This window comes from Protopterus annectens, chromosome 7.part0 (genome assembly GCF_019279795.1).
Source record: "Protopterus annectens isolate FY-2018-M chromosome 7.part0, PAN1.0, whole genome shotgun sequence".
Lineage (NCBI taxonomy): Eukaryota > Metazoa > Chordata > Ceratodontiformes > Protopteridae > Protopterus > Protopterus annectens.
This window is the reverse complement of record NC_056739.1, coordinates 1,709,089,790-1,709,105,232: the sequence shown is the minus strand read 5'-3', so window position 1 is coordinate 1,709,105,232 and position 15,443 is coordinate 1,709,089,790. Positions and strand designations below refer to the sequence as shown.

At 37.4% G+C, this 15,443-nt stretch overlaps 1 protein-coding gene across 1 annotated transcript in view; it reads right to left on the bottom strand.

Moving 5' to 3' along the window:
* The window catches only part of PECR (peroxisomal trans-2-enoyl-CoA reductase), a 360,488-nt gene extending 346,813 nt beyond the window's left edge, over positions 1–13,675 (bottom strand). Inside the window, exon 1 of the mRNA XM_044078241.1 lies at positions 13,515–13,675. Coding sequence (XP_043934176.1) covers positions 13,515–13,626 — 112 coding nt within the window. The 5' untranslated portion in view covers positions 13,627–13,675. The remainder of the gene's footprint in view (positions 1–13,514) is intronic.
* Between the last annotated feature and the right edge of the window lie 1,768 nt (positions 13,676–15,443).

Below are 15,443 nucleotides of genomic sequence, written 5' to 3'. Positions count from 1 at the left end.
CTTCTGTGTGGAGTCTGCATGTCCTCCCTGTGGTTGCGTGGGTTTCCTCCAACATCCCAAAGACATGCTGTAGGTGGATTGGACACTTTAAATTGGCCCTAGGTGTGAGTGCGTGTGCTTGTGTGTGTGCCTTCTGTGGAAGGTTGGGCGCCGAGCTGGCAACTCGGCACCATAAAAACTCTACTGCCAATCATGAGCAGACAGGTGATCCGCTGTGGTGACCCCTAACCGGGAAAAGCCAAAAGAAGAAGAAGACCATGAATAGATTCATACACATACAGAAAACAGTACTTAAACTAATCTCACTATATTTTCCTGACTAATCTAATCTAGAGACTTACTATTCCCTGGTTACTTACTAAAGCAAGGCAAGATGAAGTGGGTGAGGGATCCTTCTTTGTCAGGTTTCAAAAACAGACTGCACTGAGACTTCATCAAAACATCATTTCAGTGCTGGATTACAGAATGACATCACTTGCATCTGGTCATCTGACTTCTGGTTTCCATCCTACACCCCCCTTACTAGAAAATGAACCAGAATCTTGTACATATGTGTTATACCATACACACAGATAGAGCTTTGCTAAGATATGTTAGAGTTTCTAGAAGCCATAAAACTATTTCAACACTTCCACCCTTCTAGGGTAGCAATTAGTTCACTGCTAAGGACAATATAGCATGATTCCTAGTCCTTGGTTTTACAGGCATTTTGTCTCTGGCTGCAATCAGAACTGTAAGATACAATCTTTATGGCCTAAACCAGATAATTTAATTTCAAACTATTTTTCAAAGCTGGACTGAGATTAACCTCTTCTCTTCCAGTGCCCTCTGTTACAGTACATTCATTTAATCAGTTTTAATAAGACTGTCTGACATACATGTACATCTCTTTTCTGTCCAGCAGGACCCACTGTTGATGCATGTTTAACACAAGCAACTTTACAAATACATTAACATATGCATCTGTACAAATCAGTTAGACATACAAATGACATATAATTCTTCACAAAACTCCAGCTAGGAATGCTGCCATATGTTACACATCCACTGCCCTACTCCTCCTAGCATAGCTGGCAATACCTCACATCATACTTGTAATAAGTTTGTTTTTTCACAGACTGCTTTATCACCCCAGCAGTTCAAGTCAGTATGTTCATAGGTTGGTACTATAATCGGCTCTAGGGCCTATACAAGCCTAGCCATAACAATTCCCTGGCTATTTCTTCCAACACTACTTACTTCCCTGGACCCCTATCTAGCAGAGCAACTGACGTGATCCCGTTGATTTACAACAGCTAATGCAAAAGACTGCTTTATTACCCCAGCAGTTCAAGTCAGTACCTTGATTTACAGCAGCTAATGCAAATAAACCAGGTGATACTTACAGAAAAATAGTACTACAGAACACTCAGGATTACCTCTAAATTTCTAAGTGCAACAAATCTGGACAAAGCCAAAAGTAATGGGGAAGTGCAGCCCAAAATCAGAAGAGAGATTTTAAACATTGCAAACTTGTAAAGTTGCAACAAAAAACAAACATTCAATGGAAGGCAGTAGAAACACCACGATAAAATAATTGTATTTATTCACGGAGATTTAACATTTTCGTCCAAAGACTTCATCAGAATAAAAAGTGCAGTAAAAACCACATTTAAATGCACTGATAAAAAAAAAATTAGCACCAATCAACTAATGGTTCCAATTCAGTCTACAGAATATATTTAATTAATGACAATTTATACAGTTGCTAGAATAACATGTTTTGCATTAGCAAGCATCTTCTGAAGGATGTGAAGTCAGAAAATGTAGGTCATTATTTGGTGACTTCAATCCTAAGTTATTTGGCAGAAAACTGCAAATTTTATGGGAAACAGACAAAAAATAAGATGCAAAGATTTGGATAGTTTGCAAAAATTTGGATAGTTGAGAGGTATGCGAACACAACTACCCTCCCCACAAAATAAAGAGAGAGAGAGAGAGAGAGATAAAAATTGTGCTTGGGGATGAAAAACATAACAGACATTGTTCATGTAGGTAATGGGGGAGGCATGGTTATCATGAATCTTTGTATCCCATCCCATGCCCAGTACCAAATCCCCACTCATGACCTAACACCCGATAATGGTGTACAAATATTTATGAACATTCATGGTTAAGTCCTCACTAGCCTCATCAATATTCATCAAGTATTTGGCAGGTCAGTGCAGCCTAACTAAGTGAATTAGACGGTTTATATACATATAACACTGATAAAATATATAATATCACTAAAACTAAACAAAGCACAGAAAATTACAACTGTTGTCACTTACCCAAATAGGTTTATGGTATGACATGAATATGGTATAAAATGTAAAAACCAAGACCAAAAGACACGGACACCAGAAGTTAGCGCTTTCATTCACTTTAATATGCTGTGAACTTCAGCAGAAAAACATTCTAACCACCCTAAGACAGCATTTAAATACTTAATTAGCAGTCACATGACTGAATAATCTTATTTAAAAAGAAAGCTAATTTTTGTAAATGTAAAAAAATACATACAAAAATCCATACAATGAAATTAGTAATTATAGAAGTAGAAAAAGTAATTAAAAAGTTTTTTGTACATTCTAATGAATATCATAAAACAAAGTTTTAAAAAACTTTAAAGCTTAGTCTGCAAAAAGCATTTAATATTAATGGTGTCATTAAGACCTGGTGCAATATCTGCACCCAAGTAAATTTGCCATAGAGATTCTTTGCATTCTAACCAGGTTTTGTAATCACCCGAAAAGGTTTCCTCACAGTGTCTATCACTGAGAAAACAAACTTTTTGAAATCAATACAAATACCAGCATGTTTTGCCAAAGCATTAGTTTGTTCTTTTTTCTTGATTGCTAAAGGATGTTCATAAATACGTCTCTTTAGACACCTAGTAGTCTTTCCTATGTAATAACTTGGACAGGATAAACATTGTGCAACATAAACTACCATTTCACTTTGACATCCTTTAGCCCAAAAAGTTCTTTTTATGTAACTAAATTCCACTGAAGATGTGTTACTGATGTACCTACACTGTCTACAAGAATTACAAGAATAACTACCTTTTTTCTGAATTAGTGCACTTTTTGTATCAGTTTTGTTGTTGCAACCCTGTTCTAATAGACTCTTAATGTTTGTAACTTTTTTGTAGGTAAACAGAGGTCACAGTTCTATAATCTTGGCTAAATCTATGTTACCTAGTACAATTTTCTAATTGTCAACTATAATTTTTCTAATAGTCCACATCTCATTAACTATAGGAAGTGGAAATGTACAGGTAAAACTGTTGTTCAAATTCTTAGAATGGTCAATGCTTCAAATTGGGTATTACCTCTCAAAATTGGACTTGCCTTGCCATCTCTTAACTTTAGAACTTCATTTTCTATTTGCTTCAGCCATAATCTGTCATAACCTCTAGCCTCAAATAAAGTTCTCAAAATCTCCATTTCTTTTATAAAGTCATTGTCTGATGTAGTTAATCTACTAAGTCTAATTAGTTGTCCTTTAACAACACCATTTTTCATATGGGGGGTGGAGGCTGTCCCTATGTAGATACTGGATTAGCAAACACTGGCTTTCTGTAAATGCTACTAATAAACTTCTTGGACTGAAAATCAAATGTCAAATTTAAATCCAAAAAAATTAAGACTACAACCAAAACCACTGATGGTGAACTTTATAAAGTCAGTGGAATTAAGTCAGAAACTAGCATTTCAAAATCTTCATAGCTACCTTGCCAAAGAAAAAAAAGAGATCATCAATGTAATGGCGATATATCAGTGTCCTATCAAACAACCTGCGCTTAATAAGAAACTTGGTTTCCCAATTCGCCATCACAAGGTTAGCAAAAGCCAAGGCAACTGTAGCCCCCATAGCTACTCCTGATGTCTGTTTGTACAGTTGTTCATTGAATTTGAAAAAAATATTGTAAAGAACAAGCTCCATTAGTGCACAAACAGTAGTAATCTTTGAATTATCAAAATCAGTGTTTGTAGTTAAGTATTCTCTTAAAAATTCCAAGCCTACTTCCTGATCAATGCAGGTGTAAAGAGAAACTACATCCAAAGAAGCAAAAACAAAAGTACTATCTGGTGATCTAAAGTCCCTTAGAATTTCTAATAAATGCCATGAATCTTTCAGGTAATGTTTCGAAGCCTGCATCACAGGATTTAAAAGGAAATCCAACCAGATGGACAGTGTTTCTGTCTTAGACTTTGCTGCAGATACAATTGGTCTAAAAGGGGGATTAACATTGTTTTTCTGTATCTTTGGAATACCAAAGAGTACTGACATTTTGGGAAATTCAACTTGTAAATACGCATAAGTTTGGTAATCTATTTCCCCTTGACAAAACATGTCAAACAGTAAGGTGTCCAATTTCAAATAACTATTTTTAATAGTGGAAAACTCTACCCTCTGGTATGTGTCATTGTCTTTTAACATTTCTTCCATAGCTGCAATATAGTCTTTTGTATCCATAATAACAATTTTCCCCTTTTATCTGCTCTCATAACCCTTACCTGGGTGTTAGTGTACATACTTTTGAGTGCTTTTTCTTCCAAATCAGTCAAATTGTGAACCTTGTTGTCAGGTTATTACTGTCTAAAGCTAGATTCACACATGTTTTGGAAGACCTGCAAAGTTCCTAGCAATGGTGGATTATAAGTACTACATTTTTTAGGCATTTGGGAGACATTAGCCTAGTTATCTATGTTAACATCCTGCATGACATAACTCAAATTAATTTTCTAAGGAACAATCTAACTCAAATTCAATTTTCTAAGGAACAATCTAAAGTCCACAATAACTTTGGCTAGATTAAAAGAATTTGCTGGTATAAATGATAAACCTTTTTTCAAAGCTTCACATGCCTGTGATGGTAAACACATATGAGAAAGATTCACAATTTCAATACCATAATGGGAGTTTTCTTTGCCAACTACCACTTTTTCTTGTTCCTGCCTTTCCCCTCCCTTTGTCCTGTACTGTTTTGGACCACATTGGTGTTTTCTTGTTCCCTTGTTGGTCCACTAAAAAAGGGCCCATATTATTTACAGACACAGAACCTTCAACAGCTGGAATATTGGCCCCCTGATTTTGAATAGTGTTGTTGTTAGTGACATTGACAATATTGTTACTACCTTGGTCCACTGCACGTTCCGTGACTGTGGTGTTACCCATACTGTTGTTATTGGTAAAATTTCTTTCAGCTGTAACTTCCAATACATCTCCTACAACTTAATGTACATTGTTAACATTATTTAAAATTAAACAAACACACAATTATTCAAACTACAAACTGCGTAGGCACTGTTGTCAGCATAAGCCGACACATCTCTTCTTAATTTACCCTGTTTTCTTGTTACAATTGCTGCCCTTTATCTATCTGCTTTAGCGGCAACACCACAAAACAAATGGTTAAGCAATTTAAAACAAGAAAAGTTCTTGATTTTCGCATCCAAGTCACCCATGGCGACTTTTACTTCTTCCATCTGTTTCTGGTAGTGTTCAACCAGAATCCACATCATATTAATAGTGGATTCGTTGAACAACTCAACAAGTTGACTGTTTAGTACGCCCCCAGTATTCACACAGTTCAGAAATTTATTGAACCGAAAGCCTTGCGGAACACACTTATGTCTGATACATTCACCAAAATAGCTTATTTCAACATTAAGCATAACATATTTAAGAGTTAATTTCTCAAAGTCAAAAATAAGTTTTTTATATTTACTTTGCTCGGCAACGCTGTTTAAGTTATCAGTACTAAGCATAACATATTTAAGAGTTAATTTCTCAAAGTCAAAAATAAGTTTTTTATATTTACTTTGCTCGGCAACGCTGTTTAAGTTATCAGTACTTACTGACTCGCTGTTTGACAAGTTTGCAATGTCGGCAAAAGGATTAGCATGAGTTTAAAAGACATGTTGCAAAACGTTGTTGTTGAGCACTGGTGTTGATTCAACTGGAGTATCTTCAGCTGGAATCACGTTGGGTACATTCACCAAGTTACGTTGCTGGCTAGTGGAGCCAGAAGTGTTGTCAGAAACTGCCTGGGATCCACCTGCTCCTTCGAGCCCTCTAGTGATGGCAATTGTAATAGCTGTAATTTGCTCAGAAAAAGAAGAAAGTTGTCCAGTACTGGATGGGTGGATAGATTAAGCAATGTGTCCTGTGAATTGCCTTCCATGGTGAGGGTCAGAGTCCATCTTAAACGAAAAGCAAAACTCCAAAAAACTTGAAAAGACACGAAATCACTAAAAAACTAGAAAAACTGCTCCAAACCAAGACCAAAAGACAAGGACACCAGAAGTTAGCGCTTTCATTCACTTTAATATGCTGTGAACTTCATCAGAAAAACATTCTAACCACCATAAAACAGCATTTAAATACTTAATTAGTATTGAACAACAGTTTACCTGTTCATTTCCACTTCCTATAGTTAATGAGATGTGGACAATTAGAAAAATTATAGTTGACAATTGGAAAATTGTACTAGGTAACAGATTTAGCCAAGATTATAGGACTGCGACCTCTGTTTACCTACAAAAAATTACAAACATTAACAGTCTATTAGAACAGGGTTGCAACAACAAAACTGATAAAAAAGTGCATTTATTCAGAAAAAAGGTAGTTATTCTTGTAGACAGTGTAGGTACATCAGTAACAAGTCAACAGTGGAATTTAGTTACATAAAAAGAACTTCTTGGGCTAAAGGATATTACACTTGTCAAAGTGAAATGGTAGTATATGTTGCACAATGTTTATCCTGTCCAAGTTATTACACAGGAAAGACTACTAGGTGTCTAAAGAGACGTATTTATGAACATATTTTAGCAATCAAGAAAAAAGAACAAACTAATGCTTTGGCAAAACATGCTGGTATTTGTATTGATTTCAAAAAGTTTGTTTTCTCAATGATAGACACTGTGAGTAAAGAAACCTTTTCGGGTGATTACAAAACCTGGTTAGAATGCAAAGAATCTCTACAGAAAATTTACTTGGGTGCAGATATTGCACCAGGACTTAATGACACCATTAATATTAAATGCTTTTAGCAGACTAAGCTTTAAAGTTTTTTTAAACTTTATTTTATGATATTCATTAGAATGTACAAAAAACTTTTTAATTACTTTTTCTACTTCTATAATTACTAATTTCATTGTATGGATTTTTGTATGTATTTTTTTACATTACAAAAATGAGCTTTCTTTTTAAATAAGATTATTCAGTCATGCGTCTGCTAATTTAAGTATTTAAATGCTGTCTTAGGGTGGTTAGAATGTTTTTCTGCTGAAGTTCACAGCATATTAAAGTGAATGAAAGCGCTAACTTCTGGTGTCCGTGTCTTTTGGTCTTGGTTTGGAGTAGTTGTTCTAGTTTTTTAGTGATTTTGTGTTTTCAAGTTTTTTGGAGTTTTGCTTGTGGTATAAAATGTAGTAACAGAAATATGCCATTCTTAATTATACAAACAGCAGTGCAAATAGCTGTGGTTGTGCAGTAGGAGGCACATGTCTGCAATTAGGGGCAGAAAGTGTACAAGAAGCCCAAAGGGGGAAAAGAGAGACTACTGTAAAAGCAAACCTGTGGAATATATTAAAATAACAAGCAAGAGAACTACTGTAAAAAATAAACCAGAGGGAAATATTACAATAACAAGCCACACACATTCCTGTCCTTCAGCATTATGTTAGCATTGAGAGGAAGCAATAAATCTGAGCAGAAATGATGCACAAGCATTCTTCTGAAGAACTCTGTTTAAAAAAGACTTAAACTGAATTTTCTAACACACACACACACACACACACACACACACACACACACACACACACACACACACACACACACACACACACACACACACACACACACACACACACAAACACACACACACACACAAACACACACACACACACACACAAAGCATTATGCACTTTATTTATAAACAGACCCATTTCCAAAACAGGATAGAAAAAAGTGGAATTGAAATACAAACCAATATATCTTTTCTTAAAGAGAGACACTGCCCTACAGCAAAGGAGAATTTCTTAGAAGTTACATTTAACACCTATAGCATTTAAGCCATTTGGCTCTGGAGACTCTCTCAGTCTCAGCAGGCATTCACAAATCACACGTTGTCATTTTGTGTTACTAGACAACCAATAGATGCATGATGTCATTGGCAAATCTGCAAGTCAATCATCCATCATTTGCATATGACATAATGGACATTTGCCATGTCAATCACAAAGACCACGGCCATTTATGCGTGGAGAGGGGGTGGTGGAAGTATTTAATTAGGCTTTGTTGAAGTGTATTAACCCCACGGCTGTTTTGTGCAGGAATGGGTGTGGCCTGTGTGATTGACAAGCCAGAAGCCAGTGATGTGATATGCTAATAAAGCATGATTGACACCGCATGCCAATTTGTTGGTGACATCATGCATACATTGCTTCATGATTAGCATACTTCATGGGTATATGAAAAAAGGTAGTCAGTATTTCACAAATAACTTTTATTGATGTAACTTTTATTACTTGCCTGCTTACGGAGAATATAAAAGTAAAAAGCTGTATTTTGGGCGGCCAAACAACATCAATCACTAAAGCTAACAAAAGAATTAGTGATCTCATTAACAAGCAAATAAAAGACCATCTAGGCAATTACTTTAACCATTCCTGATATCCACCAAAAGAAAAACAGTACAGTAACATATACAAAGCTGACCATGAAAGCCACCAAAAGCTATGGGAACTCAAAACAAAATAAGACAATGTGTAACGTTCAAGGGAATGTGATACTGTACCACTCCTAACAGGGCAAGTTATTCTGCCTCTGTGCTCACTGTATGCCAGGCAACCCTGAATGAATTTGGTAAACTGGAGAATCAATCGATAACCTTCTGTTTTCAACGTATGCACCGAATGATGAAAACAACTGGTATGTACTTGGTAAAGGATACAACTATAATCTGACAAATAGCTTGTTTTTACTAGGAAGATCGGTATTTAAAAAATATATGTTAGACAAAGGAACAACTGAAAACACTGGCCATTCTGTCTGTCATTACAAGAAAAAATGCTGAATTTGGTTTAAGGAGAACAGAAAAAAGAAAGGTTTCAGACATTGTACACTGCTTCTAGCAAATAGTGTATATCCTTCATATTTAAAGTTCTTGTGTACTTCTTCCACAGTCTTCTTTCCTACTGCTCCACATATAGGTTTCATAGGTGTGTACTAGGCTAATTGCCCTGGAGCCTTTACAAGGCTAGCCCACAGAAGTGCCCTGGCATCATGCCACCAGACATTAGCTCCCAGTGCCTCTATCAAGTAGAGACACTAGAGTGATCCCTGGGGAGAACTTTCTATTACCCATCCATTCATCAGGATTTCTCTTGAAGAGGGACAGCGAGGTGCTCATGTATGGGAAGTCTATTCCAGAGCATGGGCAGTCTCTAGGTGAGGAACTTGTCACTCCAGCATGTTCTGTTGAATGTGGTAATGAGGTTGAGGTCTCTGGAACATGTGGTGTGGAGGGATTTTGATTTCTGTACATGTAGCATTTCTAACAGAGCTGGGTCAGACATGTCTTTCTAAGTCAAGCAGAGATCGCCTCAAAGTAGATGATATGAGACAGAGATTAGCTGGAGTCTTTTGAGTCTGTCCGTGTAGGACATGTGTTTATTGCCTAGGATCCTCTTCATGAGGTACTTCTTTGGCCTCTCCAGCTGTTGCAGGTGTCTAGTGAGGTACATACCAAATGAGGCCTTATACTCAATGATTGGTCTAATGAGGAAAGAGTAGAGAGAGATGATAACCTATTTCTTCCTGGATACAAAACCCTTAGTAATGAGATGTGCCACATAGAAGGACTTTCTGATCACAGTGGCAATGTGGTGGTCAAAGGAAAGGTTGCTGTCAACCTGCACCCCTATTTCCTTTAATCCTTGCCAGCCCTTAATCCTTGCAGGATGCGGGGCTTGCTACTGTGCATCCGGGGGGGTTAATACACTTCAACAAAGCCAAAACGATCTATTAGAACAATACCACAAGTTTAGTTCTGTGCAGATGTGGGTGTGTCGCTAGTGACTGACAGGGGAAATGGGCACAGAAAGGCCGATGACTGACAGGCATGCCAATTTGCATGTGATGCAATGCATGTATTCCGGTAAACTTTCACGCAGGATATCAACTTCATGCCCGTAAAGCAGCCTTTAGTGAATGAGCCAGTTCCATCTTACTATGCATATCAAATGCAAACTTAAGCAGAAAGTAATCATTAGATTTTCTCTTTGCTTTTGCAGGGGGAAAGGCATCCCCATACCCCTGCTAATTCAATATACCAACTGTGATATCCCACTACATTGAGAACGAGGGTACATTTAGTGAGGGCAGATTCAGTGGTTTCTTAACTGTTACTATTTCAGGACTTAATTGTTGATAGCCACGACGCGTGCACTTCTCATTCACGGTTTCTCATTCTGCTGACCTGCTAATAGCAGTAGTTATGCTTGCATTTCTCATTCCTCTATCCCACATCCACCAGTTGCTATATTTCAAGCACCATTCCTCTGCTGTCCTTTTGATGAATGCATTCATCAATATTCATTTAGGCAGAGAAATGAATATTCAGTAGATTTAACAGTCAGCCAGGAATTGTCGGCCTGGAGGCGTGGTTAGGGTGGGAGATGCTACTACACATCCTGGGAGGTGCTGTTCTAATATTAAACCCAAAAATCGTACGTTTATAAAAAAACTGTTATTCTATCAGTATTACTTTAGTACTTCTGGCATAATTAAAGGCTTTGTTGAAGTGTATTAGCCCCCTGGATGTGCAGTAGCAAGCCCCGCCCAACACCCGGGATCACTGCAACATCAGAGCAGTGAGCACTCATGAATACATTTTTTTTTCAGTTTGTGCTCCGCATGAATATTCATTATAAAGTTGTTGAAGTTTCACAGTCTCAACACAAAGTAAGGAAATAATCAGAGAATAAATCCTTGAAAGCAACTCCTCAAAAAACATAACATATTTGACAGTGATGGGAGAAGCAGATAGAAGTAGAAGCTTGTGGTTAAGACCCTTGCAGCAATCTCCTGCAAGGATTACTGGCTGGCAAGGATTAAAGGAAATATGCGGAGCAGTAGGAAAGAAGACTGTGGAAGAAGTACACAAGAACTTTAAATATGAAGGATATACACTATTTGCTAGAAGCAGTGTGCATTACCTGAAACTTTTATTTTCTCTGTTCTTCTCAAACCGAATTCAGCATTATTTCTTGTAATGACAGGAATGGCCAGTGTTTTCAGTTCCTTTGTCTAACAGCTTTTTTTTTTTTTTTTTTTTTAAATACCGATCTTCCTAGTAAAACAAGCTAGTTGTCATATTATGGTTGCACCCTTTACCAAGTACATACCAGTTGCAGTTTTCATCAGTGTATACATTAAAAACAAATTGTCTACTTTACCAACTTCATTCCGGGTTGGCTGGCATACAGTGAACACAGAGGCAGAATAACTTTTCCCTGTTAGGAGTGGTGCACGTGTCTTATTTTGTTTGAGTTCCCATGGCTTTTGTTGGCTTTCAGGGTCAGCTTTGTATAACTAACTACAACTAACTGATGGATGCAGGATAGGGGAAAGACAAGTCAAGAACGAGAAATGCAAGTGTTAACAACTGCTCATTGCTGTGCTGGTAGCAGGTCAGGTGAATGAGGATTGCACCGTGGCTATCAACAATTAAGTCCCGAAATAGCAACAGTTAAGAAAGCACTGACTCTGTCCTCACTAATCGTACCCTCTTCCTCAATGTAGTGGGACATCGCAGTTGGTATATTGAATTAGCGATAGGGTTACAACCTGTCCCATTTTACGAGGGACAGTACCTCTTTGGGCAGTTGTGTCCTGCAAAAAAATTGAAAAAATGGCAAGTGTCCTGAGATTTTAGGACAAAGTTATTCACTATATTTTATGTAATAGATACATAAAACGCTGTATCTGAAACACCTAAATGTTATAAGAAACAGAATAAATACCTAAACTCATCTCAATAATCACTGGCTTTGCTCCTGTACCAACCCAGATTAACTTCCTTTTTTACCTCCCTGTCCTCTCTACCTCCTAAATTCCTGCAATCTCTGCTCCTTATAGCCTTGTTAGCTCTCCCTTAATGACATGCACACAGTCTGATGTAATACTCAAAAAAAAAAAAAATTAAGTTTTCTTTCTTAACACATTTGCCTATTTTACTTTGTATTTACCATGACTTTTTATGTAAAATGTGTATTAATTAGCCCTCATTTTACACATTACTATTTGTATTGTCTATCTTCATATAATGTGTTTAATTACTGGAGCTTTTCTCCCCGGGCCTCTACTGAAAATGGACATATATCCAAATAAACTAGCCCGGTCAACAAATGTAAAATAAAATAAATAAAATAAAAAAATAAAATGCTACAAGAATAAGCTTTTATTTAGGCAAAAAACTGAAGTTCTGTCCTTTGTACAGGCCATGGGTATGTTTCGCCCTGCAAAATCTGATGTTTGTACCAAACATGTCCCACTTTGGGCATTTGAAAAGGTGGCAACCCTAATTAGCGAGGATTTGGGGATGGAGGCGCAACGCCCCCACAAGGGGCGTGCAGGGGGGCTGCCCCCGGTAAAAGCAAAGTGAAAAAAATAGTCACCTTATGCTTAAGATTGCATTCCATATGTGTAGTACTAGTAACATGGAATTGGCATATCAGTAAAGGCTGCTATACGGGCACGAAGTTGCTATCGTGCGTGAATATTCTAAAGTTTACAGGTATACATGCATTGCGTCACTTGCAAATTAGCATGCCTGTCACTCATTAGCCATTCCCGCCCATTTTTTCATGTCAATCACTAGCGGTACACCCACGCAGAGCTAAACGCGAGGTATTGATCTAATGACCGTTTTCTAAATATGATAAAATAATCAGTAAAAACTAAATGAAAACTCCAGCCAAGCTAGAACTTACAATGAGTGACCTCCTGTAACAGAGGCACATGGGATATATGCAATTCTTTGGTTTAAATATGAGAAAATAGGAAACTCGCTGATGACAGACTGTAGTCCTCACCGTTACCAGAAAAAAAAAGGAATTAGAAGGGCTGAGCAAAGATGTCGACAAAATCAATCAGGCACATTCTGCAAAACACAGTCGAGAGGTACGTGCATGCACTAAAGGTCTGCAGTTCTAACAACCAATATGAGACTCGGAGATGGCAACCTTCGTTTCAAAGTTCGTGAGCTCTGACGAAATGGTCCAGCAATAAACTGGGCAGTCAAAGACGTTAACTTACATACAAAGCATAATCTTCAGCAGTCACAATATAATAAAACTGACCCGTGTAAGGACTACTGGTTTTAAACATATTAATGTAATCAATATTAGCACATCACCATTTTCTTTAGGACACCTGATATTTCATAATCAATAAGTTGTGAAATAATATCGGCTAACCTAACTGAAGTAAGTCAGCTGTAATCGCTCTTCCTATGCCAGTTGCTCCTCCAGTTACAATTGCAACTTTGTGATTGAAAAGACCAGCTCTAAAAACTCCACTCGCGGCCATTGCTGTTGCAACTTAGCTCGTGCACTACGCTGACAGAGAACGAGAAAGTCGCCGGTTGTGGGCGTTCTATTCTCACGTGCACTTATGTTTTCTTTGAGGGAAATGTATCGCTGTTCACAACTTACTATAGTTTTATTTCATGTTTCGCTTTTCTGAGTGACAGTCATTTTATTTCCAGCTTAGTAGCCAGAAATGTCTAAATTTGTATTACTAGCCTTCAGTGCCTTGCCCCGTGGCCCAAAAAAATCAAACAGAAAAAACAATGGAGACACTTACCTATTCTATCTCTACTTAACTTAATCTAGCTGGTTGTTTCTCAGCGTGTCCCGTGTCCCCCATAAAATCCTACGTATTTTCTGGAAAGTTACTGAAAATTGCACGCATTAAAGAATGCTGGACTTATACATCATAAAGTACACGTCGATGCAGATCATAGTAATCTATTAACTTGCTAAGTTAATAATAGTTATATTAAAATTAAGTGTTTTTCATTTAGGGACTAGTACCCATCGTTATTATTGTTCTTGTGAGATCACAAATGTAATCTGCAATCATTCTTGACAACTTGGGATCTGTTTGATAGCGAAATTGCAATCAAACAAAGGTACGAGGTTACATTAAGTGTGCCTAATATTCAAACATAAGGTGAGGGATACTGTCAAAAACGCTGACCAGGATGAAATAAACAGTTTACACTAAGTAACCACTGCCCACATCATCTTTAACCTTTTCAAAGAGACTTGCTTGGTTCAAGACATGATCCACCTTTCACAAAAACTAAACTGTTTTGAGTCTAGATCAGTTAAGTTGCACATGTCCACACAAATGAGTTCTGCTATGATACATTCCATGGCATTGCATATGACGTTGTTTTCCATGGCACTGTTGAGGCTGATGGGCCTATAATTAACCAGGTCTATAGAAGGCTGTTTTGGAGAGTCACAGTGACTCTTCTCAGAGCATCACGCTCAACTCTATGGATAAGCTGAGGATGAACACTTTTAAGTACAGGCTTGGATACTGCATACTTTGCGCTGATGAGAATATAACCTGGTATATTATCTGGATACTACTTATTAATTTCTTGACATGACTGAAGAAGGTTCTATATTCCTTATGTATCTATAGTGATCTGATGCATGCAGTCTGTATTTTCAAATAGTGCTCTTCATTTCTTTTACTGGAATATTTCATTGCAGTGTTGAGGTAGGCATGGAGATTTATTTCAACATTTCAATGTTTTTCTTTTTGTTATACAGTTTATTAATCTAGGATTTGCTGGTAAAAGCTGGAGGTAAGTGTGGCAGCTCTCTTTTTAGGGTCCTATTTGCAAGGGATCGCTGGAAAGTTTACCTAAGCCTTCTACAAGCTGAATCTGGTTTGCCCTGAAGAAGTCCCTAAATATACTTTTGCTTGCTGGTGGGAGTGATACTAATTGACCTGATAGAGAAGATGATTGATTTGTGATCCAATTTAATGAGGGATGAGGAGATGTTGGGTGAGGTAGAGGCAGGAGCTAGGTTGATAAGGAAGAGCTCAAGGATATTCTAGCCTCTAGTGGGTAGCTTTACAATTTGTTCCAGAGCACTGGTATTAACAAAGTATAGGAAATGCTGAGCATATCTATTTTTAAATATGTAAGTGTGCCAGTCAATGCTTGGGTAATTGAAATCCCATGGCAAGATGGTATTTTACTTAATGTTTAACCCATCAATGGTGTTAAGGTAATTTCTGTGATCTTTGAGGGAGTTGTTGAGGCACAGAAGCTAGCAGTGAAGAAATAGTTAGTTTTTTTAATAGTTACTAGGAGCTTCAGA